A 27,796-nucleotide genomic window follows, 5' to 3' on the forward strand; every position below is an offset into this window, starting at 1 on the left:
AATAGTACTTAGTACTACCAACACACGCTTTGGGAAAAGGAAAATCCTTTATGAAAATGCAAACTTTAGGAATGAAATGCTCCCCATAGGGACTCACTTATAGCTGTATAAGTGACTGCAGGCAGAAAAACACAATCTGAATGAAATTGTTTTTTTTTTTTCTTAAACTTGGAAAACCTAGAAAAGATGAGTGGTATATAGGGGCCAATTAACATAAAAAACACAAGGAAAAATGAGAGGAAGTCGCTCCTCTCCTCCCAGTGGAGTGTTGTGTTTTGAAGGATTCATGAATGGAATTTCAGAAACCTGGCAAAAGAATACATTTACTTCGCTTACTCCATATATATTCTGAATTTCATATTTACTAAATAAAGTGTTTCCAAATGAACATTTCTTTTCTTACATGTTGTTACATGTAAAATTTTTACATGTAAAAACACGTAAAATTTACATGTAAAAAGGAATCTTACATGTAAAAACATGTACATCTTTTTAACATGTTGTTACATGCAAAACGTTTTTACATGCATGTAAAAATCGTTTTTACATGTTGTTATATGTTGTTGCATGTGAAAACTGCACATTAAAAAAAGGAAAGGTAGGCGAATTCATCATTCAAGTTTTTAGATGTACATATACTTAAACTTCCACATAATCCATGAATATTAAACTGAATAAACAAAGCACTCTACATAATTCACCTTGCCACAGATGTGAAATAATTGTAAGCATACATAAATGTTAATAAAATACTTTCATTCAGTGCTGAGGGGAGGTATCATTGAATGGTGGACCAAAACAAACTAAATGGCACTTTGATATCTGTGGAAATGACAAACCCACAAACCAGTGGCTCAGCACTGACATTAATATATCTTGCTCAGTTGCCTTAATCATTTACAGTAGTATAATTTTTTTTCAAGAACACAGACAGTAAGGTGCTCTTAATAATTTTGATACGGCCATAGAGTATATCTACTTTTTGAAGTCCTGCTTTCATTGGAATTGCCTCTTTATCCTAATGAGTAAATACAAAAGAATGCACAGTTAAGACAGCTTTTGTCTTCTTCTTGGTTTCTGAGACAGAGTCTTGCTCTGTCACCCAGGTTGAAGTACAGTGGCACAATCTTGGCTCACTGCAACCTCCGACTCCCGGGTTCAAGCGATCCTCCTCCCTCAGTCTCCTGAGTAGCTGGAACTACAGGTGCGTGCCACCACGCCCAGGTAATTTTTGTATTTTTAGTAGAGATGGGGCTTCACCATGTTGTTCAAGTTGGTCTCAAATTCCTGACCTCAAGTGATCCACCTGCCTTGGCCTCCCAAAGTGCTGGGATTACAGGCATGAGCCACCGCACCTGGCAGGCTTTGTCTTCTTTTATTAGAGAAAAATGTACTTTTCTATGCCCGTGCTTTCTACACTTTTGGAACTGATACAGATCCACAGAGGCGAACTGAAATCTAAATCATCTTTAATGTTAAAATTTAATTGACCGTGTACATAACTGTGCAATTGCTGCTTTCTCACAGAAGTGTCTAGGGTTCATTCAACAGATCATAGAAACGAGGTCTGGCATGTAACAGACAAATGACAGAGGAGCTATACTGATTTATATAACAATTATCAAAACACTGTCATGTAGTTTACTGTAGCTCAAGTTGTGCTTGTATCATATAACATAGGTTCAAGTTCTTTCTTTAGTCATCAGAATAACAGAGGTTGAAGAGACAACTGAGTAAGTGCCAACTCTTCCAAAAGCTGTTTCAAAAAAAAAAATTTAAGTAACTGTGATACACATTTTTGCAAATAAAATATTCCAGTGCTTACATCAATCCTGAGTTTTTAATATTAAATATGCACTACTTACAGTCTCCGACACAATTTTATTTAAAAACATGTCTAGTTGTCAAGTTCACTGTCTTCATCAGAAAAAACTCTGTCACAAAGGTCTTCAAAGTCCTCAAGAGTCTAAAAGAAAAAGTCTAGTTCACTGACAAACCACCACTTTACATCTCGCATTTTAAACAGAGTTAATTAAATGTCAAAAGGAAACAGCTTTTAATATTCAAAGGATGCTGGCTATTCATTTCAAATAGAACAAACTATAATCAATACATGGAGCTCCAAATACCCACTTAAATTTTTTAATGCCAGATTTCAGTGACATATTTTTTTAGCAGGTCCAACAGTCATGTACTTTGCTTAAATACAATGGGTTGAAGAAAACTTAAGGTCAAGATGGAGCAAAGACAGAAAAAGACGGGCAGACTTATATCATGAAATATTATATTTTTTCAGCAGGTAGTGACCCATATATTATCAGCAAGAGTCTACATAACATGGTTTCCACTGAAGGGATAAAATGGTCGGTGATATGACCTCATCAAGTTAGAGAAAATGTAACTATGTTTGAAATATATACTCTTTACTCAACAAATAGTTCAACAGTTCCTACTCCCTAAAATGTTGTATGTTAATATTGAGGAAGACATAAAAAATGAATACACAATCTTCCATATTCCTGTGACATGAGCAAATGCACAAATTTTAAAAAAAGGAATACAAAACTCGTGTAACTGCTATGGAAGGGCAACTCACTCAGACATGTAGCCAAAAATGGAGACTGATGTTGATTTAGTTGGCAAAAGGTTTCAATCAGTCAAAAAAAAAGATTTTAAAAGCATTGTGAGGGAAGAGCATGAGCAAAGCATGGCAGTAACAGTGAGTTCCTTCAGGGAAGGCGGTCAGCCTGGAGAAGTGGGAGGAAAGACAGACAGCGGCAAAACGAGCCTAAGAGGGGGTCATGTAAAGGGGAGTCTCTGAACATCTAAGAACTGAGACGGGGCACCACTGACAGGCTGGGAAGAGCGAAGGGTTAGGAAGCATTTTAGGAAGGGGAGGGTTGTAGGAAAGTAATATTGCCGATCAGTGAAGGATGGCTCAGAAGAGAAGAGAGAACTCAGAAAAGAGTTTAATAGTACAAGCAAGGAAGAATGAGGTCTTGAACTAGGGCAGCCGCAGTGGGAATTTAAAGAAAGAAATCAAAGGACCATTGCAGAGGTAAAACTTGTCTCATGATAACTGCATGGGAAGGATAATGGACTCAAAAGAGTCCAAGACGATAGCAAAGTTCCTACCGTAAGTGGTAACATGGAACATTAATACTGACAGGAAAACTTCTAGTTTCATGTTCCTACCAATTAATAAATGGTATCTGGGGAGCATTATAGCAACATGTTCTCTACTTGTAACTTCTATTTAAATAACTGTGTATAGATCATCCTCAAGTTGCTTGAAAATTTTATTTTCAAACTCTTTTCTCAGTTTATTTAACACATCTCAGTTAGTGTAGAGGAGTGACATATGAACATGTCTTTTCACAAGATTATTAAAAAGAATACCTGGCCTCCCAAAAAAGAATTCCATTGCTTCCTAAATTATTTACATCTACATGAAGAAGAGGTTATTGTCTGATGATAATTTGCTAACGTGCTATACGACAGCAGATAATTCACAATTCACAACGTGTTAATAATCTGCTGGCTTTCCCATTCTGTTATACATCTGAACCATCTCTTATGATTACAAATTGTCATGTAAAACAATTACTAATAATTTTGTGAGTGAATATGCCATTAAAACGCTCCTGTATTACAGCAGGAAATAAAAGAGACACTCAGTAGTTACACTTGCCTACTTCCTATTTAACTAAAACTCTTGAAACAACACAAGTAAAAAAGATATCCAGAAAGGATTTATGGACTTCCTGCCTTCCACCATAGATCTGTCATTAATGTTCTGAAAACTGAAAATAGTATCTTCATTAAAACCCATTTATGCCTAGTGTTCCATATAGGAACGCTAACCTTGTGGGAATCATGTATATCCTACTGCTCAAGGTCATTGCCAAGGTCTGATTTTTCATACACAAAAACAATTTGCAACCTCTGGCATAAATAAGTTAATGTGTTAATAAAGTGTCAATTTTATACATAAGATGTATATTTCTAGGTAAAATTTCCACTTTACCTTTTCCTGTTCTAAATAACTCCTACAAACTATTCATGAATCCTAAAAATACATTTACCAATACTATTATATCTGGAACAATACATTCAAAGTGAAAATGGTAAGTAATTCAAAATGTATAACCAAAATGTCTTTCCATACATTCAGAAACAAGCAGACTTTCTTCTATTATGCATGTGGTGTATTTTATAATGTATTATGTTACCAAATAGAACAGACCTTTAAGAATTGGTCACGTAGCAGCTTCATCTCTTTCAGCCTCTCTCTCCTAACACTTCTATATTGCTGCCACCTCTTCTGTTGTTCTTGAAATATTTTCTAGAATCCCACAACAAAATAGTGATAAAAATTGGGTAAATTTTAATACTTACAAAACACAATTCTCCATTAGCTTTAAAGGAATACTCTTTAAATCAATACTTCTGAACACTTTCTTTTAGACAACATTTAGGACCAATTTTAAACAATCATGTTCGCCAATCACATGCTAAAAATGATGTATTAACCTTTTTCATCAGTCATTAAGTAAATAATTTTCTTACTTTCACATATTCAACACGTATGTCCTAATTTCTTGATTTCCAATGAAGAATATTTGATGAACCTTCCTACAATTTGTTGACCACAGATAGGTAAGATCTATACAGAAATTAACTAAGACACATTCTTTCTAGGATTTTAAGCATGTATTAAATCTTGGTCATTTCAATAGGCACATAGATGAACCACCCAATAATGATGGCCTTTCTGCACCTTGACTTAATCTCCAACAACAGTGTTCTCCTCTCCTCTACGTGGCACTCACTCGCACAGTCATCCCCTAGATTTTGTCATTCCCAATGACTGCAACACCTATGTAATATTAATAATAGCAATGATAAGGAGCAACCATGGGTCAGATCACATCCTGAAAAACTTAAATAAACCCGTTACATAGAAACCTTTTGATCCTCCAACAACTCTGACGTAGGTACTCTTACCATGTCTCCTTTCGTAGATAATTTGCCCGTGGTTTCTGAGCTAGCAATGGTCAAGCTGAGATAAATAATTTTTCCACGGTTTCCGAGCTAGCACAGAGATAAATAATTTTTCCGTGGTTTCTGAGCTAGCAACGGTCAAGCTGGAGTTGGATCCCAAGCAGTGTGGCTGCATAGTCCCAGCCCTTGAACCACTGTAGTCAGCTGTTTCTCCATCTTCCCAACATACAGCCACTACCTCCCTGCCATTGTAGGTCACTCACTTCAGTACTATAGCTCAGGAGTCTGTCGAGACCTGACACCCACTGAATGGAGCACTGTTTACTGCCCATTGCCCACCCCATGTGCTCGGGTAACTCAGTCCCAGCTGAAATTCCACAGCCAGTCATCTATCCTCATCCCTGCATCTATTCCCTGCCCAACTCTCCCTCTGTCAATCTGCTCGGCTAGACCCCAACCCAGGAAATTCCAACCCTACAGCTGCTCTTACACAAATACTCCAACTGGGCTCACTTCAATTTCTTCATCGTTATGATGCTGACTTCAGTTGGACCCCTAATGCTGCATGGCAATTATATTCCCCTGGTACATGAGTCCACTAACGGGCCCCCTCTCTGGGCTCATGCACTCTTCCTTCTTTGCTGAATTTCTGCATGAACAATTACTCCCTGAGACATTGATACAACAGGTTAAACATAAAGCTAAGCCTGATACCAACAATTAGTTCTTCTTCTTCTCCCTCTTCTTCTTCTTCTTCTTTCTGCTCATCTGTGATGTATTCTTCAAGGACATTCAGCAACTTCAGAGAATGTATATAATCACGTTTCTGCCTGTAACACATAATAAGTAACACGGTCAAACTTCATAGAGAGATGAAAAATTAATCCTATTCAAACCCAAACTGACTTGACATAATTTATCCTATAAAGTAGCAAGGGAGTAATAGTAGCTGAAATCTTTTTGGAAAAAGGTGAAATGAGTTGCTCTCATTCTGAAAGGATTCCTTCCTTCCTGACTACTAGAGCAGCTATCTTATATTCTTTACCTGCTGAAGACAAAGGAGGGTTTACTGCACTATAAGTTTCCCAGAAACATTCATTTTCTCTAAGAGCAGTTTACTTTTCATTTCCTTTTACTGAATGACATATGGGTTCTCATAAGTAGGTTCAAGAATATCATAGCCATTCATCCCATAAGATTTCCCAGAAGAAATGCTTCACTTAACTATTTCTCCACTTTGGCACACCAATGGTTTTGTAAAAGAAATAGTGAAAACAATTTAACTAAAATAGATAACTTATTTACAACATAAGGTTATCCCTTTCTACATAATTGAGTATCGTTAAGGATCTACAGACTAAACATTGAGAACATTTATCTTATATGCAGCTACCATATTTCTAGAAATGGATAAACATTAATTTTACAGGAAGACTATTTTTATCTGGAAGGCAAAAAGAGGTCATCTTCATTGACTTCTAGGTAATATCTCTTGATTCTGTTAAACTGAGGTTATAAAACTAAAGAAACTTACCTGCTTAGAGAACAATCAAGTAAAATATGTTGTTCACTAGAGACGCCAATATGTACAGGGTAGTTTTTGAAATTATTTGCACCAACGAATACAAAGAAATGATATAAATATCATTACGCGAGAAAGCCAACAGTCATACCTTTTAAGTTGTTTTTTTCTCAAAGCATTTTTACTTTTGTTCTTTGTTTTGCTGCAAGCTTTATCCATTTTCATCCTTTTTCTTTTTGCAGTAAGATCCTCTTTAATGTCAGTTAGTAAATGAAAATGGATTAAAAGTTAATGTTGAAAAGTAGTTTATTTGCATATACTGACATCAATATGGGACATTATGGTTCAGCAATACAAGAAGGATATTTAAAATATAAAATTCAAAAATCATTTCAAAAAGCAAGATTTACTCACTTATTTTCTGTAAAACATTTCAGGTATTAATATTCGTATTTCAATTCCAATTTGTATAACTGAAAATCACTTAATTGACGGATGATGAAAAAAAGCAAATAATTAAAAGTTTCTATTTTTTAAATGTGCAGAAAGGGTTATAAGCACAGACTTTAATTTCTACATTTACAAAATGTCCTACAATTCAAAGGAGATGTTTCCATGAAATACTGCACAACTCATTATGTAAAGCACACAAAAAAGTATCATATAATAAAACCATCCAACGGGTAGAAATAAGTTAATACACAGTAAGAAAAGCATTTTTAAGCAATCTAGTGATTGATGCTATTAACTGTATTTTAATAAAAGAAGCCATGGCCATGAGTATGAAAATTTAGGTTTAGGTAAAGAAGTACACTCAAAAACACTTTTAAAATATTTTCTTGCAGCTTTTTATATGACATTTGTGCCCATAGTGCTGTGTTTCAGAAAACTGTAATACTGCAAGGAATGCTTTCCTAAACATGATTTCACATCAGAGACCTACCATCAATTGCTAAAAACAGTTTTCAGCAATCATAAAAGATTTGTACCATAATGCAAATATTTTTTACATACAGTCTCCATCTATAACGCCCAATGTATTAGGCAGCTCACAAAACCGGCACTTTTTGTCACCAAGCAGAGCAAAGCTTTCCAAATATACTGCTTGTATGAATCATCGCTATCGAAGAGCTGAAAACTGAATTGAGCTTTTCAAAAGTAAGAGTATTGTCTCCATCATCTTTACAGAAATTTTCTCAAACTTTTTTGAAAATATGGTCCCTATAACAGTGCAACTAATATTTCACACAGCAATATAAAGTTTATGAGTTTTTGGATCCAATTACATGTTTCTCACTAGATAGAAAAGTTGTCCTTACTTTTGTACTACACAGTTTATTACTCGAATAATAATAGAAAATGATTTTAGAGAATTCAATTTTCTCTTGTACTTCAAATAAAACAAAATCAGAAAGCTGTGACAATAGAATAGCTAAATTAAGAACATGAAAAACTCATATTAAAAACTCTGAGTACATACGGACAGGAAGAAGGGACCAACAGACAACTGGGCCTACTTGAGAGTGGAGGGTAGGAGGAGGGTGAGGATCAAAAACCACCCATCAGGTACTATGCTTATAACCTGGGTGACAAAATAATCTGTATACCAAAACCCTGTGACATGCAATTTATCTATATAACACACCTGCACATGTACCCCCAAACTTAAAGTGAAAGCTTAAAAAAAACCTGATATATGACTTAATCTGCGTACACTAAAAGGAACGAATAGAGCTGTTTCTCCTCCAATGTCCTCTAATATTCTCCAAACAATTAAATTTCCACGTGTATGAAAGAAAAGCCATCCATCTCGCTTCACCATTATTAGAAGCATTCTCACATTCCACATCAACAATCAAAGAGGTAAGAAAAATTTATCAAACAGATTACATTAAATACGTATGTTAAATGCTACATATGATAAGCCATTTAAGACAGTCTTGTCATCCACTGATTCATATAACTTACTGCAACAGTTGCATGATTGAAAACAATTTTCATAAACGACAGGTAACTCCTAAAATATACCTGCAGTATCTTCTGGCTTCTTGGTATTAGCCCTGTAAAAAAAGTTACATCAAAATTTTAGCATAATACTACACAAAATGCCATGTTTGTTGGGAAAAGAAATGTCTTATGTGAAATGTTCTGCACAGAATAGAACAGTGATGACATGGTCCAAAGGTGACTTTTCCTAAAAGACCCTATCCGACAGGCAAAAGTGACTTAAACACTTTACCCCGTGTGCTCGTCTTTTTCAGCAAAAGGTTCTCTTTCCCCATGCTCATCAGTTACATCTTCCTCCCTTGTTTCTGTAAAAGGGTTTCTTTCCTCACATTCATCACTGACTGGATCCTTTCCTGCATTAAAATTTAAAAGACAAACGTTTTTTAGAGGAAGACACTGTTGTGGACTTTTTTTGTGGAGAAATGTACTAGTTGTAGAATTTTTTTTTTTTTTTTTGGCTATCTGCCAATTAAGGCTTTAAAGCAGAGCTGTACATGGAATCACCGGCTTCTGACCATTTTATCAGGGCACTTTTGGAAGCCCTTCGGGTTCAAGTCCCAGTAAACAACGTACTACACGTCAGACCCCTTGGATGTCATGACTGCACTCATGGAGAAGAGCTGCTCTGGGAGCATCTGTAACCCCGCTATGAGGGGAGCCTTTCACGGGAAGCCTAAGGCCCTTGAGCCTGCTTTGAAAACCTGGGACATCTTAGCACGTGCACGATGGACTCCAAAGCCACGAAGGGGCCCGGGTCCTTGGGCTACCCCTGTGCCCCCAGCGCAGAAAGCAGACAGACCGTCCTCTTGGGCGTGCACTTTCTTCCGGGTCACCTTGGGCTGTATTTACCTGCACGCTCCTTCCCCTGGGCCGCCATAAATTGAGCCTCCAACTGGGCCTTGGCAGCGCTCCTGCCCACAGGATCCGTGGCTGGCTGTCCTGGGAAGCTACAGGTGATCTCTGAACCTGATGAGGGCAAAGGCACACTAAGGAAGCAAAGGAACCCTGGCATCGGAAAGGAAAGCCACTGGGATCACAGGTTCAAGAAGGGTGGGGCTGGCACGCCCTGGGTCTCCTGTGGGAGCAGGAGGGGACCGAAAAGATGCCAGTGTCCCCTCCTGTCCTGGCCCGTCCAGCCCGTCCAGCCCGTCCCGGGGGCTGGCTGCAGAGCTCACAGCTGCCCCTCACACCTGAACTCCACGGCGTCTGCGGGATCCTCGCCGCACCTTTGGGACAGAACTCAGCCCTACCTCTGGGTCCCCCAGCGACCCCGTGTGGCTGGGAGGGCCACCGGGTGACACAGGATCTCCCCAGCCACCTCCAGAGGAATGTCAGGGGCTGCACTGTCACTCACCCGCCTGGATGCACAGGGGACCCCTGATGACCCCAAGTGTCCTGTCCTGACGGGAGGCCGGGCAGGAGGGCCCCACTCAGACTGTCCCCAACAACACCCTCGCCCCACCCCCACTTCCCCCCACCTTCCGCACCTCCCCCCAACACATGCACAAGCCCTCCTGGGCCCTAGGGATCACCCAGGCGGCTCCAGCTCCCTCCCTGCCCTGGCCCATCCCAGCCCACCCTCAGGGCCTCGCCCTGACCCAGGCCCCAGGCGACCACGCCAGGGGCATTTCCTCACAGGTCAGCGGGCGGCCCAGCGCTTCACACCCTGGTTCCCAGAGGGCCTCGTGCCTGCGTTTCCGCCTCCCCACCGCGAGCGCTTCACCTGAGGGACCCCTGATGTGGCGCCCTCAAAGAACCTGCAGACAACAGCACCACTAGGATCTCTTAGAAAACGGGTCCTCTCAGGAGGCTGAGGCAGGATGATTGCTTGACCCCGGGAGGCGGAAGTTGCAGTGAGCCCAGATCGCGCGGCTGCACTGCAGCCTGGGCGGCAAGAGCCAGACTGTCTCAAAAAACAAAAAACAAAAAACAAAAAAGAAAACAAGTACTCAGTTCTCGTGAGAGCTGCCGACAGCACTTCCTACGCTCCTCGCAGATTGGTCGACTCAGTGCACATGCGTGTGACAGGCCGTGTGGGGCCACGCCCCCTGCTGGCACGCCCTCCCCCTTCCCCTAAGTGACAGCAAGTGGTTGCTGTGGACTGAGGTGGGGTTGGCCCTTTGGGGCCTCTGTTCCCACATTCTTTCAGCTTCTGCTCCTGGGGAGGGACACAGGACTTGGTATGGAGGCCAAGTGGACAGGGCCTAGAACCTCGCCCTGGGGCTCTTTCCAGCCACCCCTGCCCCTTTGGCTAGAATGGCCATCATCCTATGGGTTGGGCCCAGGCTCCCTCCCATGCCCTGTGTGTTCCAACATGCCCAGCTGCATCCTTTTCAATCAATGGATTGTGCTTTTATCGTTTTTGTTTGTTTTTGAGACTGTGTCTCACTCTATCGCCTAGGCTGGAGTGCAGCAGGGTGATCTCAGCTCACTGCAACCTCCGCTTCCCGGGTTCAAGTGATTCTCCTGCCTCAGCCTCCCAAGGAGCTGGAATTACAGGAGCCCAACACCAAGCCCTGCTAATTTTTTTTTTTTTTTTTTTTTTAGTAGAGACGAGGTTTCACCATGTTGTCCAGGCTGGTGTCGAACTCCTGACCTCAGTTGATCTGCACACCTTGGCCTCCCAAAGTGCTAGGATTACAGGCATGAGCCACCGTGCCCTGCCCATAACCATTTTTGTTTCCTCACTACTTTTCTTTCTCATCCTCATGCCCCAGACTTGCCCACAAACCCTCATGCTCCAGACTTATCCAGACATATGCCACAACCTTCACCCACAAATTAATGCCTTAATACTTATCGTTAACTCAGCTTTTTCCCACCTCCAGTCGCCTATAATAGGGGGAGAGTTGTTTTGGAGTTAGGAGTAAATAAATATTGCCTAAAGTTTGTAAATCAAGATATAGAGTTTCATTATATTTTTGAAATTATATCCCAGCACTTTGGGAGGCTGAGACGGGCAGGTCACAAGGTCAGGAGATCGAGACCATCCTGACTAACACGGTGAAACCCTGGCGACAGAGCGAGACTCCACCTCAAAAAAAAAGAAAAGAAAAGAAATTATAAAGGCAGTCATCAGGAAAACTAATCCACAGCCTTAAATGTCTATATAACCAAAAAGAGCACACACAAAGAACACAAATCCTGTAGTAAAAGTTGGAAAATAAAGAAAATACTCCAGAGACCATAACATAAAGGAACAAAATTAAGGCCAAGTGAATCTGTTGAGCAAGAAATATGAATGAGATAAACTCAGAATCTAAAGGAAATGACTTCCAACTTGGATCAAAATAAAAATCTAAGTATATGCTGTATGTAAGAATGGAGCTAAAACAAAATGATACAAAAAATACATGTCAGACAAATATGAAGAAAAGGAAAATATGGATCTGGGAATTGATAGCTCGCAAATGTAAAATAATGCAAAAAATAAATGAATAAACTAAAGGCAGAGTATACAGAACAAGAGAAGGGCATGATCTACTCTGACAATCTGACAGAAATCATTTTGTGATTAACACAGCATCAACATGCCTAAACCCAAAACCGTAGAAAATAAAAGTAAAACCACCAATGAAAATGAAGAGTGATATGGGAGTTTGAACTCTGTCTGTCCAGGAGAGACCAAATACAAATGTATTGTCTTGGACACAGGCATAGTATCTTAAATTGCTCTCTTGGAAGTAGAGTGAGCATTTTCTTTCACTTTCAACCAACGAACCCTTATCACATCCTATAGTAATTCGTTGGCTGTTACTATCTTCTATTCTACCTACAGTTTCCCAAAAGATTAAAAAATTAGACTTACATTAGCAAATAGGAGAAAAGTTTTCTTGTTGTTGTCGTGTGTGTACACGCCTGCATGTAAATATGTTTGTGTGTGTGATGTTTGTCGTTTGTTTTTTGGAAATGGAGTTTTGCTCTTGTTGCCCAGACTGGAGTGCAGTGGCGCCATCTTGGCTCACTGCAGCCTCCCTTTCCCGAGTTCAAACGATTCTCCTGCCTCAGCCTCCAGAGTAGCTGGGATTACACGTGCCCGCCACCAAGCCCGGCTAATTTTGTATTTTTAGTAGAGATGGGGTTTCACCATGTTGGCCAGGTTGGTCTCGAACTCCTGACCTCAAGTCTGCCTCAGCCTGCCAAAGTGCTGGGATTACAGGCGTGAGCCACTGCGCCTGGCCTGGTTTTTTGTTTGTTTGTTTGTTTGTTTAATATGAAAGCCAGCACTAAGTGATCTTCAAAGTATCTTCATAACTTAAAATAAATGTTCACATGATCTCTTTTTCACATTCAGTGTGAGTAAAGCATGGAAGGTAATGTTCCATTCTGGTGCATTAAAGCATAATGGTATTGTATTTGAGAAGAGAGAAAGGGAACTGTGGTCTGGAAACTGTTGCCCAGAGCATTGCAAAAAGCCAGCTTAGAGCTGTTTCAGGCTGTTTTAAGTTCCAGATCATTTTGAATTCCTGCCCTAGAAGCTATGCACACTCAGAGAATGAGTTCAGTCTTGGCCCATGATATTGTACTGAATACCTCAGCTACTTTTCTACAGATTAAATAACATAAACTCCTTTTACTTTTCTTCACAGTTCTTAAAATGAAACTTTAACAATGTCTCCTTGAAGTCTTTGAGAGTGCTTCAAAATTCTATCTTTCTTTTGTATTGTCTTTTCTTGTTGTTAGTTTGTTTGGTTTTGGTATAAAGGGAGCCTAAACCTGGTTGCAGTTAGTAGGAATCTGAGAAGGCTAAGTTCAAAATCTCAGAAAGATTTCCTTTATATTTTCTATGTTTTACATTCCTTTAACAAATTCTGATATGAACACTTTCCCAGTAAGAATATTTGTATCATGCTTTAACATTTCATTTATTTTTGTGTGCAAACTAGCATTTTTTTAATTAAAACAATCTAAATGTATTAAGGAATTAGATTATAGGGAAATTAAATTAAAACATAATTTAAAAGAAATTATTATATCCAGATACAGAAAATCAGAGGCATAAAGATGTTGTGACTGGGTCCATGAGGAAAGGGGTCAGGGAAAATGATGTACCAGACTAATGAGTGGCTTGGACACTGTATTAGTCCATTCTCAAATTGCTATGAAGAACCCAAGACTGGGTAATTTATGAAGAAAAGAGGTTTAACTGACTCACGGTTCCACAAGTTGTATAGCAAGCATGGCTGGGGAGGCCCCAGGAAACTTACAATTATCGTGGAAGGTGAAGGGGAAGTAGGCAACATCTTCATATGGCGGAGCAGGAGTAAGAGAGTGAAGGGGAAGGTGCTACATGCTTTTAAACAACCAGACCTCACTCACTATCACGAAAACAGCAAGGGGGAAGTCTGACCCCATGATCCAATCACCTCCCACCAGGCCCCTCCTCCAACATGAGGATTACAATTTGACATGAGGCTTAGGTGGGGAAACAGAGCCAAACCACGTCAGGCACAAAGTCGAGCTCTTCACAAAGCACAAATGTTCCAAATCCGAACAAAGGTAGATTAGCATTTTCCAAATGCCAACCTCCAAAGACCTCCAGATTAGGACTTCAAACACGTTTCAAGTTTGTCACATGGCTCTCCTTTTATTTGACTGCTCTCCAGGAAAACCAAATTTTACCCCACATGCCTCTGATAATAATTATTAACGTTCCTTCCTAGGCAGACAAATCCTATCAGAATTTTAAACCTACCCTAAATGTTTCTTCTTTAATGCAGCCGTTCACCCAGCGCTTTTAAATAAGTGAGACACTCTTTCTCTTTGCAACCCATTTAGAGCTTTTATCTGTCATGGGAAATTTTCCTTATATTGCAGTTATCTGGGAAGTCATATTCCCCATTAAACTACATCTGAAGGTCAAGAACAGTTTCGCAGGTATCTGTATAATATGGAGTACTCAATGTACACTGACCATATTGAATCCAACAAAATTGAAATTAATGGAGCTTCTTGTCTTTAAAACAGAAAAATAATAACGAAAAAGCCACAACTCACAGAGTACTTGAACTTGCATTGTTCTGCTAAGTGGCATTTTTATGAGTCCTAAATGCTCTGCACTATGCTAATGAAAGACAAGGTTGCAAATAATTGCCTGGGCTTCCCAGAGAGGCGTTGGTACAGGATTCTGGCCTGCTAGTTTTAAAAAAACTTTTTTCTCGGCATAGAAAAACAGATTCCTGATTTGTATAGTAGAGGCTAGCTCCTTTCTAAATTATGTGCAGACAACACTGGTCTGTATATTTTAAGTGAATTAGTGTCTTTATGTAATCCCTGAAGTTCTCCATAATTCCTTGTTAACACGATGGAGTTTCTGATGTGCTTTCTCCCGGCACAATCACAGGTTACTACAAAGAATGGAACTCAGAAGTCAACAAAAACTCTTTATCAAGTATGACTACAAAGTAATAGAACTTAGATGGCATAATGTAAATGAACGCTTCTTTGTCTTCCAAGTTATATGAGATGCTATACCTATAATACATCCATGCTATCATTAATCAAAATGCTTATTAAAGCACTTTCAGCAGCTAGGGCACATTCCTCTAAACATTCCTAAAGGTGGCAAATCTCCAAAATATGAGGGGCATGTGGGTTTTCTGAATACCCAAAGTTGTTAAAAATCAATTCTGGGGCCAGGATCCCAACTTTGGTATGTGTGTACGAATGCTTACACATTGGCAAGGGTGAATGCTTGTCTGTGGGCATGTGCACATGTGCATGCATATGAATGTGCATGGGTGAAAACATGCAGATGTATGCATGAGTATGTCTTTTATCTCTATATCAGCACAGGAAGAAGCATGGAACAATAAACACTAGAATGATACATCTCGCCATCCCTGGGTGTGTGAATTTTAGATACATTTTATAATACATTATTGTTTATGTTTTCTAATTTTTCCATATGCATTTCTTGCTTATGTAAGAAGCAAATAAAGAGAAAGGAAGGAAAAAGAGAGACAAAGAAAAAGTATTTCTAAACCCTTCAGAAGTTAATCAATTCTGATGAATACAGTAGTCTATTAGTTTCCCACTGCTGCTGTAACAAATTACAACAAAGTGAGTGTCATAAACAATAAAGATGGATTATCTTACTGTTCTGGCTGTTAGTAATCCCAAATGCATCTCACTTAGCGAAATCCAAGGTGTCAGTAGGGCCAGATCCTTCTGAAGTCTCCAGAGGAGAATCAGTTCCTTGCCTTTTCCAGTTTTTAGAGGCTTCCTACACTCCTTGGCTTATGGCCCCAATTTCCATCGTTAAAGGCAGCAACATCATGCCGATTCGTTCTCATGCTGCCAGCTCACTGGTTCCCTCTTCTGATTCCCACTCTTTCCTTTAAGGACCCTTGTGATTACATTGGACCCACCCAGGTAATCCAGGATAATTTCTCCCATTTAAGATTAGCTAATTGGCAACCTTGGTTCCATGTGCAAGACTGATTCTCCTTTGCCATGTAAACTAATATAGTCACAGATTCTGGGAATTAGGATCTAGACATCTTTGAGAGATCATTATTCTACCTACTACAGTGTGTTCCCATCACAGTTTGGCTAAACTGTATCATTTTTCAACACCTGCCTTATTGATCAGCATATGGTAGTATTATGCTGAAGAAAGAACATCAGTTCAACAGGTTTAATGACTCCCCAGACAGCCATCGCCTGGTTGAGACCTCTTGAAAACAATAACTGTGGCCAAAAGAGAGGTGATGGGCACATTTTGGGCTAAGTCACAGATACTATGGAGAAGCTGCTGTATCAGAAATAGGAGGCTGAGGCTGGACCACACTCAGACACTAATCAGCCAAATGCTATCAACCAAGACGTCACCATCCGTAAACTCAGCAATAAATGAAGGGGTTGGGTCATACACTAACTCAATCCCCTCTACTCCATAATTATTTGACAGTCATGCAAGAAAAGCTACACCCATCAGTGTCATCTAAAAACATCATTTCCATTCCCACTTCCAATCTATAATACAGGCTTCTCATTCAGGCAAGGAGATCTCAGACTTCATCCCACACACATTAAGCTCACACACAATTGCTTGACTTAGGAAGCTCCCATCAGCAGTAATACCTTCCTCTTTCATCTCTACTGTATTCCATATTTTCTAGACCATTTGATTTGCAAACATTTTTTATTGTATTTGTGATTTCTTCACACAGCAGAAGTTTTCAATTTTGGTGAAGTTCAATTTATTACTTTTTTCTTTTTAGATCATACTTTTGGTGTCATATCAAAGACATCTTTGCCTAATCTCATGTCATGAAGATTTTCCATTGTAATTTTACATGTTACATTTAGATCTGTGATCCATTTTGAGTTAAGTTTTGTATATGGTGTGAGGTTTAGGTGAAATAACTTTTTTGGCAAATAAGTGCTCAATTGTTTCAGCATCATTTGTTGAAAAGACAGTCCTTTCCCTATTGTTTCTTTGCATCTTTGTCTACAACCCAACTGATGACATTTGTATGACGACATTTGTGTACTCAGTTTCTTCTATCTGTCTGTGTGTCCATCTTTTGTCCAATACAACACTGTCTCAACATTTGAAGTATGTTGTTTGGAGTTCATAGTCATCTATTGGAAAGTTGGTTACTTTTCCATTTCCTAAAATGCATTGCTCACATTTTACAGGAAACTGAGAAATAATATAAATTTGTAAATATACTTTCAACAACATTAAAAACATGGTCTAACAAAAGTGAAATTTAAAAGGACACTAATATATTCTTCAATGTATAATTATCTGACATGTCTATATTAAAAACATGTTGTAAATATCTGATTCTTGCATATTACACAGAGTCATCATGAATACAGCAGTTACCAATTCAGGCTGACTTCAGCTACTTTTTATGGGCAACTCAGTGACCATGAATGGCATATTGTGGACTTAATCTTTCAAAATGGAGAAATACTCTTGGTAAACTCATGAACAAAACGGTGTACAATCTACCCTCAAATTATATAAGAGTTACAATCTTGGAAAAGTCCAATGTATATTAAAATTGTGGGGAAAATATTTTTACTTTACATGAAATTATTTATTTGTAGCTTCTGATAATTATGAACAGTTTTTCACTTACTTTGATGTCAAATGCCACCTGAATTGTCATGCTGCATTGTTCAATGTATTTGTTGGACACTATCTTACTCCGCATAAGATGCAGTGCAATCCTCTAATAATCAAGACAATTTAAAAATTACCCTATAAATACCCAAAAGTTCCCTAGCAGGGAACCATCAAGCTTCATTACAACTCATTGCCTTATAATGTATTAAATATTTGGGTTTTACGACAGAAACTCTTTTTGTCTTGAATGACCTCTTCAATAACCTGAGTCATGTATAAAGGTTAAATACTGGTAGCAACGTGGTTTTTATTTCCAAAGCATTAAACACGCTGGGCTCTGATAAACATGCTTCGTGTGTCACAATCAATTAGAAAGCCATCCAGTGTGAATGAGTTTCTGACATTGAGAAATACTGCTGGCATCTGTTAAACAGGCCACAGAGGTTGGGCTCCTCATATATACCACTGCCTTTGAGCTACGTTCTCCTTCTAATACCAAAGGTAAGGCCAAGTGCTTGCAAAGACAGCCATCCAATAGGAGCTACCTATGCTTTGGGACTAAATATATATTCTATTCTCTTAATGTAGCAGGATTTTTGTGACTTTGGAGCAATCTTATGAAGCTCAAAGATCCAAAAATGGTCCACAACATTTCACAGTTTGCAAAATGAATTCTCTGTATGGACAGCACATTGGCACATAAAACATAAAAATGGACAGATCTCATGAAAACCTTCCTCTTTGGCATCATATCAAATTTTAGTTTATTTTGACTCGCTTAGGCAAAGCACCCCTGAGATAAACAGTCTACTTGCTACTGCAACAGGAAAGTAGTGCTTGAAAGGGGAAGATACCAAATTATATGTAGTGCAGCTATATAATAAAGAGTTCTAAATTCCAAACAATTTGGACATTTCTAAGGTTATATCAGAGAACGGTAACTGTGCAATTGAACAAGAAGGAAGGTGCATTTTTTTGTCATTTCATAACAGTTTATTGACTGTAGCAGTTCATGATATTAGAAATAACTGCACATTTAGAAGGGGGCTCTTAAGTGAAAGTATTTAAAATTTAAAAAAAAAAAATTTCCTGACCACAATTACTCAAGTGTAAAAATTGAACTTATTTCTACATGTGTTTCTTCTTTCCAAAAGATATATATTTTTTAATTTTTTCTTAAAAATGGGGGTGGGGGATATATGTGCAGAACGTGCAGGTTTCTTACATAGGTATATGTGTGCCATGGTGGTTTGCTGCACCTATTGACCCATTCTCTAAGTTCCCTCGCCTTACCCCCCTACTCCCAAACAGGCCCTGGTGTGTGTTGTTCCCCTCTCTGTGTCCATGTATTCTCATTGTTTAACTCCCACTTCTGAGTGAGAACATGACATGTTTGGTTTTCTTGTCCTGTGTTAGTTAGCTGAGAATGATGGCTTCCAGCCTCATCCATATCCCTGCAAAGGACATGATCTCATTCCTTTTTATGGCTGCATAGTATTCCATGGTGTACATGTACCATGTACCATGTTTTCTTTATCCAGTCTATCATCAATGAGCATTTGAGTTGGTTCCATGTCTTTGCTATGTCAAACTACCATTGACATTCTTCACAGAATTAGAAAAAACTTTTAAATTTAATATGGAATCAAAGAAGACCCCATATAGCCAAGAAAATCCTAAGCATAAAGAACAAAGCTGGAGGCATCACATTATGTGATTTAAAACTATATTACAAGGCTAAAGTAACCAAAACACCATGGTACTGGTACCAAAACAGACATATAGACAAATGGAGCAGAACAGAGACCTCAGAAATAACACCACACATCTATAACCATCTGATCTTTGACAAACTTGCCAAAAACAAGCAATGGGGAAAGGACCTCCTATTCAGCAAATGGTGCTGGGAAGGTGCATTTTAAAAAAAAATATCTTGTGAAGCATAAAATTCAACAAAAACACTTTGTTTCTTTCTGTTTTTTTTTTTTTTTTTTTTTTACTATTATACTTTAAGTTCTAGGGTACATGTGCACAACATGCAGGTTTGTTACATATGTATACATGTGCCATGTTGGTGTGCTGCACCCATTAATTCGTCATTTACATTAGGCATATCTCCTAATGCTATCCCTCCCCCATTCCCCCCACCCCAATACAGGCCCCTGTGTGTGATGTTCCCCATCCTGTGTCCAAGTGTTCTCATTGTTCAATTCCCACCTATGAGTGAGAACATGCAGTGTTTGGTTTTCTGTCTTAGTTTGCTCAGAATGATGGTTTCCAGCTTCATCCATGTCCCTAAAAAGGACATGAACTCATCCTTTTTTATGGCTGCATAGTATTCCATGGTGTACATGTGCCACATTTTCTTAATCCAGTCTGTCATTGATGGACATTTGGGTTGGTTCCAAGTCTTTGCTATTGTGAACAGCACTGCAATAAACATACATGTGCATGTGTCTTTACAGCAGCATGATTTATAATCCTTTGGGTATATACCCAGTAATGGGATGACTGGGTCCAATGGTATTTCTAGTTCTAGATCCTTGAGGAATCACCACACTGTTTTCCACAATGGTTGAACTAGTTTACAGTCCCACCAACAGTATAAAAGTGTTCCTATTTCTCTACATCCTCTCCAGCACCTGCTGTTTCCTGACTTTTTAATGATCGCCATTCTAACTGGTGTGAGATGGTATCTCATTGTGGTTTTGATTTGCATTTCTCTGGTGGCCAGAAAAACACTTTAAGTTGAGGAGATGGAGGCAAAATTAGGGACAGCATATAACAAATAGATGTTGTCATAACATATATTTCAATAGTATTAGACCAGCATTAACAATATATGTCTAGTTAATGTACTTATGCTAACTACTTTATACAACAGAGAACAAGAAAAATTTATCATGTAAGAGTTTTGAAAATTGTGTCATATTTTATATGGTCCAGGAGCAGCTTGGTAATAGAATTATAAGATGTCTCTCTGTTATAAGTGTAAAATATATTTTTATGCAAATAGTTTCTGGTTTTTTTCAGTTTGGCATAATACAGATACTTAGGTACCAGTATTTGATGTCCTTAGAATAGATATTTTCAACTATAAAGTACAGAATAATTCTCTCACCATAACTTAACAGGAAAAGTAAATTGGAAGTTTAATTGGTAGTCAATTTACATAATCTAAATCAAATATCCTTATTTCTTATCTCAGTAACAAAAATATGGGTTTAGTTTGGCATTGTTGAAAAAGCAGGTGTTTTTGTTTGTTGGAAAAATTATCCAGTTATCCTCATTCATCATTTGACTGTGTCTTTGAAGACTGCCTGAACATTCTACATTCTTCTCAGCTAAGACAAAAAAATTGAACACTATTAACCACATTGCCTGAATTAACATTTGTAGAAGACATATATACAAAATACAACTATATAATACACATTTTTTCCAAGAGTGTTTGGGAAATTCACCAGGATAGATCATATACTTGACCAGAAAGCAAGTCGCAAGCTATGAGAGTTCTACAGATTATGTTCTCAGAACAGAAAGGAATTAAAATAGAAATCAATTACAAAATAAGATTAATATCATACCTCCAATTATTTTCAAATTAGGCAACATACTTCCAAAATAACAAAAGCCCAAGGAGGAAATAACAGCTGAAGTTAGACAATATTCTGAGGTGAATAACGATTATAAAATATTGGATATTGTGGGGTACAGCTAAAACTGTGCTTAGAGGAACAAACCTGCAGTGTCACTGAATGGATGTGCCCTGTCGATGTTTTCCACTTTTGTCCCAGGTCATCCTCATTCTTTGTCTTTTACGGAAGTCCTATTGTCTCCTGAATCCAATTACGTGAAAGCACATATTTTTTTCTCCCTTAAGCATAATTTTATGCCCTTCACTACAGACTTGCAATGTACAGTTTGAGGCTAAAGAATTGTCTAGCTATGTTTTGCTATTGTTTGTGTATTTCTAGATATTTAGTATCATTTTATTTTTCTTCGATCTACCAAAAACTGGCTTTTGTTTGCTTTCTTTCTTCTTCCGCTTGACTGATTGCTTAAGGAACAAAATCTGACATATCATCTGATTAAAATGCCAAACACTCCTGTATCCTATCTTCTTCAGATATCCTTCAAAAACATCCCTTATATTAGCGAAAGTCTTTCATTCTGCATCATTGTGTATAACTCACTCCCTATCACAGAAAATAAGGCTCTTAGGAAAAACAAAGGAAGGTAATTGTTGACTTTCTACTCCATCGGGGCCTCAAATAATAGGTGGAATTTATGCAATCCTTCTTTTGATGAATTATACACAGGACAATAAGACCCACACCATGCTTCACGTTTTTGGTAATGATTGTCCCCCGGTGTTTGAGGTGGATGGATATATTAGTCTGTTTTCTTACTCCTATAAAGAACTACCTGAGGCCGGACTTGGTGACTCACGCCTGTAAATCCCAGCACTTTGGGAGGCCAAGGGAGGCGGATCACCTGAGGTCAGGAGTTTGAGACCAGCCTGGCCAACATGGCAAAACCCTGCCTCTATAAAAAATACAAAAATTAACCATGCATGGTGGCAGGCACCTGTAATCCCAGCTACTCGGGAGGCTGAGGCAGGAGGATCACTTGAACCTGGGAGGAGGAGGTTGCAGTGAGCTGAGATAGCGCCGCTGTACTCCAGCCTGGGCCACAAAGAGAGACTCCCTAAAGGAAAGAGTTTTAATTGACTCACGGTTCTGCATGGGTGGGGAGGGAGGCCTCAGGAACCTTACAATCATGGCAGAAGGCAAAGGGGAAGCAGGCACCTTCTTACATGGTGGCAGGAGACAGAGAGAGCTAAGGGGAAACTGCCACTTTTAAACCATTAGGTTTCATGGGAAGTCACTATCATGAGAACAGCATGGGGGAAACCATCTCCATGATCTAATCACCTCCCACCAGGTCCCTCCCTTGATATGTGGGAATTACAATTTAAGATGAGACTTGAGTGGGGACACAGAGCCAAACTATATCACTGGAGATAATCAACTTTCACCTATCCAGCATAAAATAAAACTCTCTAGTTCCTAACTCAGAGGACTCTAATCTAACCTAGGTAGGTGCTATGCAGGTAGATCAAGCACCTACGGATGGAGTAACAATCAGTCCTGGACTGCTAAGGCTTGATGAGACCTTGGAGATCCACTAGTTCAGAGAGCTTCACTTCATGCTCTGAAAGCCCCAGGAGTTCTAGGGAGTTTCTTGAGGGCCCCTGCAGGAGACTGGTGCACAGGAGAACAAACACCACCAACACCCTCTGCCCAATCATCTGGCTTCACCTAATGCTAAGGAGTCAGACCGTATCTGAAAACAAGGCACATTCTCCATCTTGCTAGACATCAAGGTGCAGAGATTCCATTGATTTGCTCTTTCAGTTAATTAGAGGCCTATCTAAGCCAAACATACACATTTCCCAACATGGCAGGTTGTCTTTTGTATCCATATAGAGTTTAAGAAATACTTTGAGATTTCTTTCTCCACAAACTACCTCCCCAGCACCACTCACATCCCACCAAGCAGTTGAAATTTTGGGGGTGGCATTAGAAGTACATATAGTCTTTTTTTTTTTTTTTTTTTTTTTTTTGAGATGGAGTTTCTCTCTTGTCGCCTAGGCTGGAGTGCAGTGGCGTGATCTCAGCTCACTGCAACCTCTGCCTCCCAGGTTCAAGTGATTCTCCTGCCTCAGCCTCCCAAGTAGCTGGGATTACAGGCACTTGCCACCACACCCAGCTAATTTTTGTATTTTTAGTAGAGACGGGGTTTCACCATGTTGGCCAGGCTGGTCTTGAACTCTTGACCTCAGGTGATCCACCTGCCTCAGACTCACAAAGTGCTGGGATTACAGGCATGAGCCACCACGCCTGGCAAATACAGCCTTAAGAAAGCATCTATTACAATGTAAATGCACTACCAGCAATGGATCATGAATCCAGTGGTTTTTAAACTCAGCTCATGATGCCCGTGAGAAATGGCTGTGGAGGTGGTGAGAGGGAAGCCCACTCTCCCTCATCTTTTAGTAATCCAGAGGAACTCTGCTTCAAGATGTTGCACAAAACAGGCAAGGCACTGAGATCTCGGGAAGTGGAGAATTCCGTGTGCCCCTTCCATTACATTGCTCTCACATAACACCACAATGATAAAGAGAACTGAGGGCCCCACGATTTAGATCACTCCCTGCTCCCCTACACTTCGAAGTATGGGATGTGTCTGTGGCTGAGTGGGGACAGCAGTGAGTGTATGGTGACATGCATATGCAGGTGGATGTATTTAAAATTCCAATTGTATAAGCCTACGTATATCATGTGTCACTGTTTTCCTTGATATCCAGGTGAGTAAATGTGCACCTCATTTTTGTGGGGACCTCGGGTTCCTACGAAATATCTCTTCAGATTCCAGAGTTGGGGTTGAGAATCTCTGGACCATTGTCCATCACCTCTTGCCCTGAGTCACTGCTCCTTGCTTGTTTTCACAGTAGGTGGGGTACTTCTGCTACATGTTATCTATCTGTTACCTGCTTGGCTCAATTTCACCTCCTGCAGACATATGGGCCCTGTCCTTATTCCTATAGCACCACTAATGCAACCCTATTACATCTAACAGAACTTGCTAAAGATTCAGGGATTTTTAAAAAGGGAAGGGTAGCAAAGAATAAAAAGACTATAATACTTCAAACTGAGTATCAGGTACCACCATACTGAAAGCCCATCAGCCATTTTCACCCAGAAAATTCCTTATTAGAATCTTTTCGTATTTCCGGGACCTGCCCTTACTCTATAAAGAATCTTTCATTCATCAAAACAATATTTATTGGAAGCTTGTTTGCCAGACATGGTTCTAGGTGCTAGAGGTTCAGCGGTAACTACACAAAACAAACTCCACCATCATTAAATTACACTTTCTAGTCCTTCTTTTTTTGAGCCTTTGAACTTCTGAAGCCCCCTGGGCCAAAAAGAAACCATGGAAAATTAGTGTAGCTCTAGTACACCAAGACTTTTTATCTCCCATTGTTTTAGCCTCCTTCTTTCAATCCAGGCAAGGAGCTTTACTTTTCATTAACAAGAACAATTTTCTTAGGTGTTTTCCTAAATAAAAGAGAAGCTTCCACCTTGATGTGGATTCTACCTCCTCTAAAATGTTGAAATGGTTCTAGTGAAAATTTTAAATCAATGTTCCTTTCTCTACATTTGCCTTTTCAAAATCTTCCTCAATTCAAATGATTCCTCAGTTATAATGTTAATAGTCACTATGAAATGTGCTTCTTTATGTAATGAAATATGGATGTCCCACAAAATATTTACATGTAAGCACTAAATAATATTTCTTGAAAAAGCCAGCCAGAGGTTTATAAGTGTATGAATTTAGATTATATAAGTTCAGAACTCTAATTTATGAACTACTGACATGAGAATATATTTAAATGGTGATCTCATACCCATTAACCAGTAAAAATCATTACAATAAACAAGCAAAAGGAACAGAGATAATATGTTTTATTCTGATACTCTCGTATTGAATCCTTGCTATTTGTATGACACTATGTTACATGTTTTAGGGAAACAAGATGGAAAAGTGTCCTTGAGCCTTTATTTATATCACCCCTCTTCAGAGAGAAGCTTCTTGAAAGAATAGGCATTGCTTTGTCATCATTTCTTCACCTCCCATTTCTTCTGATCTTTGCCATCTGGCTTTCACCCCAACCACACCATTAAAATTGCTTTTGTCAAAACCACCGCTCTGCTTTTTGGCCCTTATTTTCCTTGACCTTTCCACAATACTTGACATTGTTAGCCATTCCCATCTTTTGGGAACTTTTTACTGCCTTGATTGTCTAGGCAACAAGCCATTTTACTTTTGTCTCTTTCATGAGCTCCCATTCCACTGCCTGCCATTTCAATGTTGGTGCTTCCCAGGGTTCGACCTTCCACTCTCATTTCTTGCTCTCATCCTTTCTAAGGGATCTCCTTCCATCTGTCATTTCCAACACCCATGGAATGTCTACAGTTTCCAGTGACGTGCCCCTAGTCCATTTCTCCTCCTAAGCTGGTATTTTACACTGCTTACTGGACTTCTCCACTTGAATGTTTTATTCCTATCTCAACCCCACAATAACCAAAACTCAAGGCATTATCTTTTCTTCCTCCCTTACTTGCATCACCCTCCAGTCGCAATCTCTGTTCATGGCACCATCACCCTCTTAATCAACCACCTTCCAAAATTTTAGAATCATCATACCATCTTACCTCTTCATCACCTTTCCAGTCACTAACTTTTTTCAGTTCCATCATCTTCACACCACATGTCCTCCTTCTCCTTGTGATATCCACTGCTACTGTTTTTGCTAAGATCTTCAAAACGGATCATCTAGAATATTGTAATTGTTTCTTAATTGGTGTCCTTGAGAACAGCTTTGCCATTCTAATCTATTTTTCATTTTCTTGTGATGTCGATTTTTCTAAAATGCAAGCACAATCAAGTCCTCCTCCTATTTAAAGCATTACTAGTTACCCGCATTTTGTAATCACAAAAGTCCAAACTGATTGTCATTACATAGAACCTCCTGCACAATCTGCTGCCCTTCTTTCCAATCCCATCTCCCATCTTTCCCCAAACCTCAGTCACACTGAAAAGCAGATGGTACCCTTGAGCACACCATATCATTGTTTTCCTCTGCACACTTACACATGCTGTTCTCTTTTCCAAATATGCCTTTATGAGACCCTCGCCTACCTTGTAACCTCACTTGTCCTTTGAAGCACAACTTCAAAGGGTCCCTTCTCTTTGAAGCATTCCTTGAATCCCCAGGAAAGGTCAACTTATGCGCCTGTGGTCTGTGAGAGATGCGTTGGTAATAGAATCAATAAGATTTCACTTGATTTAGATAAAAAGAGAGAATGTGAGATGAGTAGGACAATTCAAGGAAGCTTAGCCTAGAAGCCAAGAATGGTGGTGAGCCATTACTATAGAAAAAGAGAGCAAAAGAAGGATAAAGTTTTACAGGAAAGGTGAAGATCTAGGAGTTTATTTTTTTAAACAAATTCTTACTGAAATGTAACATATATACAGGAAAGTGTACAAATTCAAACTGTGCAGAATGTCTAAATTTCAAGACAGACAATACCAACTGTTGACAAAGTTATGCAACAATACTTATACATTCCTACGGTATAAATTGGTGCAGCATTTTGGAAAACTGTTAGGTAGTATCTAATTAAACTGAACACGTGCATATCTCATAACCCAACAATCCCATTCCTAGGAATATACTCAACAGATATGCTGACATATGTTCCCCAAAAGACATGTACAGTATGTTCACAGCAGATGCATTTATTATGACAAAAAAGTAGAAACAATCCAAATGTCCATCAAACCCTGAATGGATGAATATATTGTGTTATATTTACACCATGGAATGCTATTCATCAGTAAGAGTGAGCAGTATATCACATGCACAAGCATGCATGAATTTCAAAAGTAATGCTGTGTGAAATAAGTCAGATACAAAAGAAAGCATACTCTATCATATATAAAGTACAAAAAGGAACACAATTAACTTATGCTTTTTGAAGGCAGGATGGAAGTTAGTGACCAGAAAGGTGCGAAGAGGTGTTTCTAAGGTGTTAGGAAGGTTCTATTTCTTCATTCAGTTGCTGTTTACATGATTGTGTTCTATTTGTGAAAATTCATCAAACTTTATACATGAAGTACGTGCATTTTCTGTACATTACACTACAATGAAAAAATTTTAAGTGTACGACTAATTGAATTTTCACAAAGTGACCAGTGCCATTTAAATAACACCCAGTCGAGAAACAAATGCTACTTGCACTTCAGAAGCACCCTCTGATTACCTGCATCCCCCAAAAGTAAGTTCTAATTTGGTTTCTATCACCACAGATGAGCTTTGCCCAATTTGAACTTTATATAAATGAAACCACACAGTGTAGACTCTTTTGTGGTTTTTTTCCCAACATTGGAAAGTCTGCTTTTGGGCAGGTTGAATTTGACGTGTCTTATGGATATCCAGATGGAGATGTTCTGGAAGTATGTAGAAATACCCACATAGAAAGCAGAAAGTTCACTCCCTGGACTTAAATAGTTTTCTCTCTTTCTCTTGTGCCTCATTATCCTAA

General features: G+C 39.0%; 1 protein-coding gene across 3 annotated transcripts; it reads right to left on the reverse strand.

Annotated features, from left to right (window-relative positions):
• Positions 1-1,453: 1,453 nt before the first annotated feature.
• On the reverse strand, positions 1,454-10,516 carry FAM9B (family with sequence similarity 9 member B). Of its 3 annotated transcripts, XM_050776575.1 has the most exons (9): positions 10,257-10,516; positions 9,383-9,499; positions 8,766-8,886; positions 8,555-8,586; positions 6,678-6,777; positions 5,723-5,834; positions 4,247-4,345; positions 1,866-1,966; positions 1,454-1,756 (listed from the first exon to the last, which is right to left on the reverse strand). In XM_050776575.1, the coding sequence occupies exons 2-8, from the start codon at positions 9,408-9,410 to the stop codon at positions 1,898-1,900; spliced, it is 561 nt and encodes a 186-aa protein (XP_050632532.1). In that variant the 5' UTR covers positions 9,411-9,499; positions 10,257-10,516; the 3' UTR covers positions 1,454-1,756; positions 1,866-1,897. The 3 variants fall into 3 exon arrangements, with proteins under 3 accessions (XP_050632532.1, XP_050632530.1, XP_050632531.1); XM_050776573.1 differs by lacking the exon at positions 10,257-10,516 and having other exon boundaries at positions 9,383-9,516; XM_050776574.1 differs by lacking the exons at positions 1,454-1,756; positions 1,866-1,966; positions 4,247-4,345; positions 10,257-10,516 and having other exon boundaries at positions 5,490-5,834; positions 9,383-9,545.
• Between the last annotated feature and the right edge of the window lie 17,280 nt (positions 10,517-27,796).

The sequence above is a fragment of the Macaca thibetana genome, chromosome X, assembly GCF_024542745.1.
Source record: "Macaca thibetana thibetana isolate TM-01 chromosome X, ASM2454274v1, whole genome shotgun sequence".
NCBI classification, from domain to species: domain Eukaryota; kingdom Metazoa; phylum Chordata; class Mammalia; order Primates; family Cercopithecidae; genus Macaca; species Macaca thibetana.